This window comes from Diprion similis, chromosome 2, assembly GCF_021155765.1.
Source record: "Diprion similis isolate iyDipSimi1 chromosome 2, iyDipSimi1.1, whole genome shotgun sequence".
Classification (NCBI taxonomy): Eukaryota; Metazoa; Arthropoda; class Insecta; order Hymenoptera; family Diprionidae; genus Diprion; species Diprion similis.
The window spans coordinates 12632529-12644775 of record NC_060106.1 but is presented as its reverse complement, the minus strand read 5'-3'; the positions used below and the strand labels follow the sequence as shown (position 1 = coordinate 12644775).

At 40.9% G+C, this 12247-nt stretch overlaps 2 protein-coding genes across 4 annotated transcripts in view; one reads left to right on the top strand and one right to left on the bottom strand.

The window, feature by feature from the left end:
* LOC124416011 (ataxin-2 homolog) overlaps window positions 1-12247 on the top strand; it is a 35461-nt gene that overhangs the window by 10193 nt on the left and 13021 nt on the right. The window lies entirely within an intron of this gene.
* Window positions 6598-12178, bottom strand: LOC124416012 (inactive pancreatic lipase-related protein 1). Of its 3 annotated transcripts, none has more exons than XM_046896819.1 (6): window positions 11993-12178; window positions 9115-9214; window positions 8790-8938; window positions 8098-8333; window positions 7420-7666; window positions 6598-6850 (listed from the first exon to the last, which is right to left on the bottom strand). In XM_046896819.1, exons 1-6 carry the CDS (start codon window positions 12045-12047, stop codon window positions 6612-6614), a joined length of 1026 nt encoding a protein of 341 aa, XP_046752775.1. In that variant the 5' UTR covers window positions 12048-12178; the 3' UTR covers window positions 6598-6611. The 3 variants fall into 3 exon arrangements, with proteins under 3 accessions (XP_046752775.1, XP_046752777.1, XP_046752776.1); XM_046896821.1 differs by having other exon boundaries at window positions 7420-7663; XM_046896820.1 differs by lacking the exon at window positions 11993-12178 and adding an exon at window positions 11331-11442.

Sequence of the window (12247 nt, the reverse complement as noted above, 5' to 3'; positions counted from 1 at the left end):
GAGCCAGTTGAGAAATCACGAATAATTTCCTTGCCTGCAGCCAGTTCACGTATATAAAGACGTTTTTCACTGTCAGGGAAAATAAAAAATATACTCGACGACTCGAAGCCCTTATCTCGAAACGTGAATGGAATTAAATAACCTCGAATAATATTGAGCCGGGGAAAAATTCGCTCTGCCAGCATCGAATTAGCTTAAAAGAAGAGACAGTCTCGTCGATATTTCGTTCGTAAAGCTACGAGTATTCGATACACGAGTATGAATACTGTCTGCGTGTGTACGGAATTTAAAATTCAGGTAATCTTGAGTAGAAGATGAGCCTTCTGCCAGTCAGCTAAGTCTTCCAGGGATTAGATTATCGCTCGTTTCAAATACACGGTTCAGTAAAAATCTGAAATTCTGTACATGTAATGAACCATAAATAAAAAGAAAACGATCGATCGATCGATTGATCGATCCGCGATTCGAATTCTGCGGAACGTGTATATCTCTGTTAGAATGGAAAGAGCCAATTCCAGATAGTATATTGGTCTCAGGGGAATCTTTTGTGATTTAAGGACAGGGCCAGAATTAGGTAGTTATCAAGGAGACACAGACGTCCGAGGCAACGAGACCATTGTGAAGAGCAAAACAGCACCTTTGTAACCCACCCGCAATCCGTCCGAATCCTCCTTCAGGGGTAGGTATTATATCTACTGCAGGGAGAGTCGTCGGTCCTTTTTCCGGGCTTCAAACATTTGTCAAGCTCCTTTAGAACAGCCAGCGGCAGCCCATAGCGGGTCTCCCAGAATAGACCTGAACGCTGAACAAAAGGCTGAACATTTTTCACCGAAAATTGTAAGGCTCCCACCCATCTAGCTCTGCATCATGGCGCCTCGCGGTTGGACTTTGTCTCCATGACTCTCACCCTGTCTTGTCTTTTATTTTCTCGTCATGTACAAATTTATATTCGTATACATATAGGTATATTACATGGAATAGATAAGGGTTTACGGATGCACGCGTGGTATATACAGAGTCCCCAGGGAATTCCGGATGTCCTTGCATCAATCTAAGAAAATCTCTCATACGGTGGCCAACCCTTTTCTTCTCTACCGCTCTTCGTTTCCTTCTTCGACGTTCTTGCGCCATTTCATTTTTACAGCTCGTTGCAGTGTCGACTCTGCGTCTTATATAGACATACCTCTATGTATATTCTGCTATACGCGCGTTTTTCAATCTTACCGAGACTGCAAGAACCTGTGCTTTTACCTCAGCTATAGTTTTTAGCTTGTACCGTCAAACGACGCCCTTGCGAAGCAGAATTAATCGAGCCCGTTCTACAGACGTCACACGAAGGACATCCCCCTTTTCCACTCTGTTCTATATTTCTCTCTCCGTCTCTTGGCTGAAGGTGAAAAATCACGCCACTGAGCTTGCGAGCCGGTGTTTTTGCCGCTCCCCGAAGGAAATGACGGCCGGAGGCAGCAAGCTTCTGGTTTCCAGTTTCTCCGCTAATATTATAAAAAAAGCACATGTATATATATACATATATATATACAAGAGAAAACTCCGGATGACGTTGAGGAAGCCCCAAAGAGTTCTGTCCAAATTTTTTTCAAGCTCCTTCTTACTGCCTAAAATATCACACCGCATTCCCCCGAAGTCGCGGCACTGTTCTCTTACCAAACTCCCTGCCACTTAAGCTCCTCCTAATTCCTTCCACCTCGACAACCTCGAAGAAGTATCAAAGTCACGTTTTCCGTTGCAATAACACGAAACTTCGATCAAACTTTGACCGTGATTAGACAAAAGTTTTCGCAATTTTCCGAATCAAATAGATACAGGATAATAGAAATGTGATGAAATTTTTTTTTTCATTCATACAGGACAGATATTCTGATAATATAATATATTCAAAATTCTGACGCAAGTATACCGGTAAAAATTCATATCCCCACACGTTTGTGATTTACGTTTCGTACACCTAATACTTTTGCAATTAAAATTATTCTCCCATTCAGTTTTTTTCTTCTTTTTCTTAAAGCCCCCTCGTTTATTGTTAAGATCTTCAAACGTAGAGATGAGTTGCCTGCGCCTGTATATCGAAGAATAAAGTCGAGTTGCCCTTTAACCGCGTTGGTGGTGCTTAAAAACGGCTATCCTCAAATCTCAAATATTACTGAGTTTTAAGGGCTTTTGGAGGAAACGGGGATCGAAATGTTAAAAGGGTTCTTAAAGCCCCTGCCACTGATTACATCAATTCTCCTTTACTCTTTACAACACACACGTACAAAGGCTTAAATGGGCCAACAATCTTCTTCCAACGTCGCTAAGATTTTTCCGTATAAGTTTGGCTCGCGCGATTTACCATTCACGTTATTCTTCCCGATCGGAATAACTTCTGCTGCCATTATAGACGTAACACCACAGATGGTGATTGATGACTTCGTAAAGCTCTCAAGTCGTGCTTCAAGAACGGTGGTTGTGCCATCGCGGTATTTTTCCGCTTAACCTTCACCAGAATGGCTGCAGGTAATTCCACTACGGATATACCTCGACTGTAACACAGCTCCTGCAATCTAAAGTTCTATTCCGTACAAGGTACATCACGTATGTACCCATACTATGTACGTACGTTCGTACATAGTTTGAAAATATCGCCGAGACAATATCACCCGCTGTAACGTGAAATGTCGCATAAGTATTGCTTTTATTTTATCGAAACACGACGTGAGATGCCTTCGATCAATTTATCACCACGATTGAAGATATCGTAGGTATACACGTGTTGCAGATGCAGAATGCGACACGAGCTTCCACCTTCCGCAAAAAATGAAAATCCTTACCTTTTCTGAGAGAAAAAGAAAATTTCTATGAAAATAAAATCATTGACGCGTTAAATTTGCACTTGGGAGAGAGAAAAAGAGAGAGAATGGACGAGTAAAATAATAGCTCAATTACCAAGTACCAGATTCGCACGCCGCTATCATATCGAATTTTATCGACGAGTCTTTAATGCCACGTTCGTAAAGTTGAGCTATAGAAATGTAAAACCGTGTCGTCGACCTGAAGTATAATACGCTTAACTGTCGACAGACATACTGACACGATCTATTCCACGGCAGGTGGCTCGTTGACTGCAACCAATTTCACGAAATACTCTGCTATACGCAATCGGATCGTCAGCTGTGTCGTGTAATCGTAAAGTAAAACTAGCCACAGTTACAGGTTAACCGTATGATATAAAATATCTTACAACTATTAATTAAATCAAGTACGATGTTTAATCTGTGCGATAGTAAGGCAATAAAAGCAAAGTATTTAGCGTACAATAAGTTATCGATTAAAAAACTATGAGCAAGTATGCCTTTAATCTTTAAAGCTGTGACAGATAAGAGCGTGAAAAAGGTTCAGAGACGTGACGGAGGACAGCGTGCTCATTTACAAACGTGTTAATGAGACGTGCGAGCCTCAGGCGAAGAGGGAAATGCGGAAGTCACATGGGGCGAGAGAAACGAGAGGAAAAATAACAACGTGACGTCACTGTGCAGTCACGTTTTTGCATCAATATGACGTAGTCGTCATTAGCGAAGAAGACCTAACTGCACCGTTATAAAAATAAGAGCACGTTATTGCGCGGGGTTGATTTAGGTCGAGTAAAAAAATCTGTTAAAACCAAAATCGAATTAAAGTTCCATGTCAAAAAAATATCAGGATGAAAAAGCGATCATTCAAATCTTAAATATTAGTTCTTCAAAAAATTTTTACACGTAAAAATACGTAAATAATTATTATACATTTGCGCCGGTTTACCTGCAGCACGTAAATGCAGCCTAAGTCTGGAAATCACACGATTAGGTTCGCCCACGTATGACGTTACACGTGTGTACGAACCACCGGCATGTTATCCTGGCGCCACGACCGACGTTGACTCAGCCGTCTGACGCACACGGACTGACATCACGTCGCGTCTGCACGTACTCGATATCTTTCACTTAATTCATCCACCCCGAATCCCGACGAGTCGATTCGTAGCCATTATTCGAAAAGGAATATCACCTGCAATTCGCCTAAGCCATGGTGTAACACACTGCAGACCTGTCGAAACTATCCCAAAAACCACTTGTCATCGCGTAATCGCGATTAATGTCACAAACACCCCTGGGATAGTGGAGGGAATTGAAACTCGCGAATGAATTGAGGGATGGAAAAGTGGCAAGTTTATTCTCTGATAAAGGCGATATACGTTATAATTTCGCCGCTCTTCGCATATATCTGTGCTTGTGGCAAATTTCTTCGGATTTGACAGGATTGAGATATAATTCGAGGCGTGGGAACTGAAACGGTAAAAGACTTGACCAAGCGTAGACACATGGCATACATATACCTTGATACCTACACGCACCCCCGGGAAAGCGCAAAGCCAATGATCGTCAGGCGTTAGCGTCCGCGTCGGCGGCCTTCTCAGTTATAAGGCGTCTGCGTACAGGTGGATATAGAGTTTATTCTGTCGACAAAGCAGCGCCGCGATTAAATTGATCGGATTGTAACTCCGATATACCTTCGCAGCAACTCGCCCCATAATGTGGCAAATAATGAAAACAGTTTACCGCAAAGTGTGGATATTTCTTTTAGAGCGATCCGAAGCTCCGGGTGGACGGACAACGATGCTGTTTGCAACAGCGGCTCGTATTCGCTGATTGATTAGCTAAATTCAAAGTTTATCTTTGATGAGTAAAGACGCGCTTTTTATTATTACATCCGTTGGACACTGTCGAGTGTATTTATAATCTACGTGTACGAAGCGAGAGTGCGTTGGCATCGTACGACTTCTTAGCGTCGATATATATGTATACATATATGTATATATATATGTATGAATTTTTTCCCAACTTCACTCACTCGATTATTTAGTACTCTGAAAGCACCGTGTATAACAGCAGTAGCTCAAAGTTTGCAACAATAACGAATAAAATAACGTTTGAATTTCTCTGGCACACGTAATATTCAGAATATATTATATATAGTCTTTAAAGCCTCGCGGCAGGTGAACGTGAGAGTTGACGAAAATAGCGTCGTTCAAATATCAAATATCACGAAGGGTAGAGAGAAAATGAAATAGAAATAAACGAATATTAAAAATAACTGACGACTTTTTAATTTACGGCTCGGAAATTTTCATTGAAACATTTTTTTGAATGAAAAAGCACTCTGAAGTGGCTCAAGTACCGTACTCGACGACGAGGCGGAGTAGAGGAGAGTTGTAATGTGTGTTTATTTTTTAACTCCAAGAAATGTGGAGAACGAAAAGCGGGAAACTCGTGATTGCACGTGTAAAGAGTCACTTCTGTGATATCCTTCGGCGGCTTTTTATAAGTACCGCGTCTGTCTACAAATAAAGACATGCGGTAATGAGGACGACTTGAACAGCAGTATTCTAAACTCTCTTTGGGAGTCGAAAAAAATTCCTAACTCAGTGCATGCCCAAGACGCGTTTGAAGAAAAATAGTTGAATTATTCGTAGTTTAAAATTCGACCGAGATTTGAATAAAAAAAGACTTATTCAACAAACCGTTCCAATTTCATAGAGATCAATGTTTCCAACCATACATATCCTACCGCAGCAGAATTACATGACAAATTCAAATTCATGACCTGTTCATATTATCGATTCTTGACAGGACGTAATTTATGACATACGTACAGAAAACGGAACGAGGTTTAAATTGAGGTACGAAAATAACACAAACAGTTGGTAAATTACTCGCAATTTCGATATAATCTATCCGACATGTAACTTTAAGCACGACCTTGAATCTCACTTTCGCCAACAGACAATCACCGCGGTAATTTCGGTGCAAGACGTCCCGGTAGACGTGTACGTCATATTGAGTAACGTTGCGGAACAGGAGCCCAAGTTCCTTCCGTAAATTGAACATTACTCGTATTGATATACACCGTCGAACCGCGGTGAATAATATGTTTTCAGAACGGTGCTCAACTCAGAGCGAGAGAAGTCATGATAGTAATAAGGATGAAGTATTGCCAACTTTTTTTCTTTTTTCCTTACTAGTTACCGAGTTGCTTCAACTGCGCCGCGAAGAACAAGATAAAGAATGAAATATACTACGTCACGGAGTTAGGTTCACATTGTACTTTTTGTCTTCTCTTTCCTTAATCTGGGCGGTGCGTGCAGAAAGGTGCGTGAGACACGCACGGTTGGTCTAGGCTCTTATAAACATTCAAGGTTTGCTTTAATTAATCTTCACGTTACACTCGTCCGGCAAGAAATTATCAGATGCACTCTGTCGTTATAATTTCACATTAAAGCCCCTCGTTTTTTTCTCCCGCTAACGGCGTGGAATTTAATTACAAAATCGATGGTGTTATACGTTTTGTTGCACACAATGTGTGGTATAAAATTTAACGAAAAAGTTCATCCGCTGAAAAATTATCATCTTCGCAACAATAGTTGTAAAAATGCGGTCGATTCCTTGCAATGATCCAAACTTCTAAGCTACAAGAGTTTCGCGAGGCTTGAAGATACCGGAAATAAGGGCAGCTCGATTGTAGGTCAGATATTTCTTGGTTCATCCACGTATTTGCTGTTATTCCTTGTCGATGCAAGCTCATCTCCTGATGCCGTATCCCGTCGTGTTCCTGGCAAATGGCGGCTGGGCGTTTGTCCTGAGATAAAACATACCGCGAGCCCTATTGTCGGCAGCGAATCCCATCCGAGCGTCCGGAGTCCACGTGCAGATACCGGGAATCTCTGGCCTCCATCTGGCACATCTGCTGGCGGGAAATCCGTTCGGATCTTCAATCGATTCCGCGTAGAACTGCCAGGCACGATTATGTCCGCATGCAACTGCATAAGGAAAATAAAATGGAGTATCTTGATGAGGAGAAACTGGATCTGAACTTTCGGAAAAATTAGAAGAAGCTCAATTCGATCGATATTTTGCAAGATCGCAAAGCTTTCGATCTCCGTACATCGCCGAAAACGAATCTGACGTCAGAATGATGAAATTCAAAATGTTGGATCCAATCGTATTTGGTGATCCAAACAACCCCTGAGTGTATATTTTCGAGCCATTCAAATCACTTTCACATTTTCAGTCCATCATAGTTAGCTACGCCATTTTGAGTTCAAAAAATTCCTCAGATCTGACCCAATTCTTTACATCAGCGACCCCGAGAACCCTTATATACCCAGTTCCAAGGAATTTGACTGAAAAGAAATATGTATGCTTTAAAGTGTTCAGCACCCCAACCCTACTTCTCCATGGTTTGAACCTTCTCTCCGGAAAAACGTCGACTGAATTACTGCTTTTCCTTTTCCATTATGTTAGAAGGGAAATTATGATTGCAAACGAATAGTTGAAAAAAATTATACAATTCCTTAATGATCTCCTGAATCTGTTATCGAGAACTCACTGTATTGATTAAGGACGCGTGTTATTCCATCGAAGATGATGTTTTCGGCTGCACATCCTGGCTGGGGGGGCCTTCCACCGTTTGGGTAAAAGTCGGCGTGACCAAGAGGCGAAGGGAAGCCAAATATGCCACCATCGGTGTGAATAACGTCAACGAAGTTTGCGTCAGTCGAGGTCAAGTGTCCATCGGTTCCCGTATCCATGTACAGAGGAAAGGCGGCATCAAGTCCGGTTATTCTTCCCACCTGCTTGTTATTACTACAATTACTATTATCACTATATTGTTACTATCATGATTATAAGCGAGAAAACCTTTTTACACACTTTCGCAATCCGCACGCTCGCACTAACGATCTTGGTCACGATAATTAGTCAACACGCTCGACTAATTTGTTCATGGTTTAACAAGATCTGCCGTTTTTGGTCACGGTCAATAGTCGCTTGGCCCACCGATAAGAATACGTTTTACAACTTACAAATTGGGAAATGAAATTCGATTTGCAATGTTTTCTTGGCGGGTGTTTTACCTACCAAACTCATTGTTAATTAGTCATCCCAACATTACACATCAAGTTTCTGCAGCAACGCGGAGAGACGATTTCTTACCATCAAGATCTATCTGTGCCTCTTCACTCGGCTTACCGTTTTCAGTCGAAATTTTAACGTGTCTCTATCTCACCTGCTGCCGGGTGAGAGACTTCCCCATGAAACCAGCCACCTCAGCACCCAGACTGAACCCTATCACGTGGACACGGGAAGCCGGAACGGCACCCTGGGCGTCCAACCATCTGACCATACCAGCTACATGGGGTCCAACAATCTTGGTGTTCCCTACGGCCGTAATGTACCACGGAAGTGCCGACAATTTGCCCCAATCCACGAGGACGACGTTGTACTCCCCGCGCCTTAGATACGCTGTAAAAAACGACGAGGAACCGATTGGTATCAACATATCGAGGTGAAATTACGGAATGAGCTGTAGGAGAATATCTGAAAACGTTGATATCAAACGAAAAACATGAGTGAGAGCTGGAGACTGGCTAGGGAACGTGCCAGAGTCCAAGGCATTGTTTGAAGACGATATACTGCTTTGAACTGAGTTCTAACTTTGGAATTCTACAGCTTTTACAGATGTTGCGCTATCGTGTTTGCCCGACATGAGTCCAAGACTCTACGTACGAAATTCCACCGAAGAAATAAGTCAAGAGATCAAAGGCTGAGCCTCGGGGGAGTGAAAGGCTGAGCCGTTCGGAAATTTGACGCCTTGAATAATGCCGCAAATGATATTTCCGAAGGGGAAAGCACAATAGCAATAGCGACCCCTCTTTTTCGGTGTATGGTTGAATATATATGTAGAATCCATTTACTGACCATCGCGTATCGTCGCCGCGCTCAGCCCCGGTGCCCGTTCGCTGTATCCATGGATGTAAAATATGGTCGGATTGCTTCTGTTAAAGCTGCTCCTTTGCAAGGTTGTCGCGTCATTGATTGCCAGGATGTTAGGGATGGTCGGGTTGCGTCTGATTCCGTATTTGAATCATGCGTGTTGAAAAAAAATAATCCAGACCACCTCGGATTAGCTAATTGCCTTATCTTATAATCAATAAGCTAACTTTGATCCGAAGATTGCTTATAGCAGATTACTCTTCTTCTATCCTAATTTCGTTGCACATAATACATATATACACGAAATTACCTGGTATAAAGCTGATACTGGATATCTTGATCAGGTTGAATAGGACAACAGAGGGTGCAATTGCCCGTTGGGAACGGTGAAATGTGGGCTGGGTTATTGCCTGAAACAAACAAATCCCATACACTTGAGCTAAGTTTGCCGTCGCGGTTATATTTGAATAACCAAGTGTACAAATATGTACACTATAAAAATTCGTAAAAACTAGGCCAAAGATTTCTTTCCTCGAAACTACTGGCAAAATAACATCGTAAGATTGATCCCGCGTCTCAAGGTACCTGTTTGCATATGAAACGATTTTCTTAATTGACCCACAATCAGTTTTCACGCCACAGTCGTTTGTCAAGCCGATAAATTACAGAAGGCGTGCAAATATTGTACAGCATCATTTATTTCCTCGCGCACGCACACCTTGCGTAACGTTTTCTTTTTTTTCTTTTTTTTTTCCTGTTATTTAATCGCTTTTCTTTCACACTTATAGTCAAGTAGCAATCAGCCTGGTAACCCTGCACACGTGAATATTTTCTCGTTTTCCACAATTCACTTACGCAGTTATGAAAGAATGAATAGGTATCCTTAATTACTCGGTGATTGACTTATCGATCAGCTCGTTATTGACTTACCCAAGTGAAGAGATCCGCTTTGGAATTTTAGTTAATTGCTTCTAATTGCTATTTAATCGTAGGCTTTGTCAAGGTTTAACTCACTAAACAAAAATCAACTTCAACTAAACTGTGTTAGTCCGAAATTCAACTCTATAGAATCTTACGATACTTGGGTAGTAATTTTTTACTATTCAAGATAATTTCGCGAATCACCGTTCACCGAATATCGTGATTCAAGAATGTAATTGTTTAATTTTGACAGCACAGACGATCGTTCAACGAGTACGAAAATGAAATAATAATAGCGATATACCCACGTAATGAAAATATACCTTGAATTCAGATTGAACAGATACCTGCAAAAGCTCTTTCAGAGTACCTTAAAGAACGCGCAATCTTAAGTGGAGTTGTTCGATATAAACTTCACCGTAAACCGGGCCAGCGTCATTACGTGATACGGGCAGCATTGGCTTGCGGTAAAATCGAGGAATTCAGAGCTTTGTATAGTGTCGGCATTGTTTGCGATAGAAATAATCTTGAACAATAGACGAAGAGAAATAGCTTGGAGCTATTTTATTTCCTTCGCAATCACCTCGCGCTTCTCTGCGCTTAGTAGGTATAATAAGTTTAATATCCAGTAATTAACGAGATTTAAGAAATCATAAAATCTAACGATGGATATTATTGTACGCTTTACGGGTAAGTTAAGAAAAATTTGTTGAAAAAAGGCTGTTAAACTAGTTTTTAATACCTTGTTGTTGTAAACATTAACTCCACTTAGCTTATACCTTGCGAGAAATCTGTGCGATTTAATATTATTAAATCACTTTACCGGAACGTAATTCATTCCTAATACCATCAAAGGCCTATCTAATCCTTCCGCTCTCCTTTTTATGATCCACGGCCAAGTTCCGCAAGTGGCTCTAAGTACTACGACTGCTCGGTTAGTTATACGAAAGTTATACGAAAGCGAGAGCGATAATTGAGTTAAGAATAAATGAAATATAATAACAATCCAAACGCGAGATCCGACGTTACTTTCACACGTAATGAATCCCGACGATGAAGAATATCCACATCCGTGATAATTGTTGCGATTTCAATTATAACGATCACGACTAACGAGATATTCCAAATAAACTCGTACACACCGTTGATAAAGAAAATATTGTACCTCAGATTCTGTCTCAGAACTGTCAGAAACGAATAACCGAATTCAATTTTTAAAAGAACATTGTCAGATGTTGTATATCCTGACAGGTTTATTGATTCATCACTTGTACGCTCTCACCGGAAACAATTACCGCATTACCATTACACAGGATTCGAAGTTGAACGTTGACCTCTAAATTTAATCCTGCGATTCCGTAGGTACGTTGTAATCCCGACCGATCAATCGAACTACGTTTCGTTCACTGCACAGTCGAACTTCGAAGGTTTTAATACACTTTACACAGACTCCACTCCTCAGACAATGTGTAAACTTATTTTGCTTTTCAATTACGATACTATTCAACCGTGTGAAGTTATGTAACATTAGAGGGAAAAAACGAAAACTACCAAGATACAGACAAGGAATTGGCTATAGAAAGCTGTTTTCTTGCGTTAACCGACCTCTGGACACGACCCATAACCGGCAAAGATACGAGGCCAAGAACCAAGGCAGCATTTTCAATTTTTCACCGAGGCTGTAGGGACCGAAGTTAGAAACCTTCGATCAATGCAGTCCGATAACCTGAAGCAAACTGAGAAAGTAGCGGCTCGGATAAATAATCATTTGGTACAACGTCAAGTACCTCAAGCATGAAATGATAGTCTGACGTTACGATGCAAGTTTACAAGAGTTGCCCAGGTCTATAACGTAATTGCAGTCGGCACGGCGTGTCAACAACCGCGTCATTTATTTCGGGCAGTGAGAAAAAGACCCCATAATGAAATCGATTACATGGCGGCCAATCAGCGCACCATTCAAAGCAAAACACCTTTTCAATCTTTCACGCACAAGTGAAAACAAAAAGTGTGATAGAAAGAGTAACTAGTACTTATAATTACTTTTAATAATTAATATAATTGTATAATTGCGTACGCTGATTAATGCAGCCACGTGTGTAATCGTGAATTGAAAAGAGTTCCTTGCAAATCAGGATATTATTTCACGGACCTGCCTTTTCCAAAATTATAGGTGATTTTTATAAAGTGAAAGAGCCGTTGATTGAAATTTTATCGTTTACCTTACTCTTCACCTTTGTTAGAAGAAAGAAAATTGTCAAACTTACCTAACAAAAATGTGATAGTGATGCAGAGAAGAGAGCGTAGAAAATCTGGAATCATTTCTATAATGTTTTTGCCAACTGATCACTGCAGACAATTATTTTGTACTGTCCTTGAACTTGAGAATGGCTACTCTTTACACAACATACGATAAATCTATCAAAACGATTTGATTGATAAGTACAGTAATTCTCGACTGCCTGCGGTGTTAATTCCTGTATAGGAAGCAGAAAGTTGCAATAATTAATGCTAATCTCGCT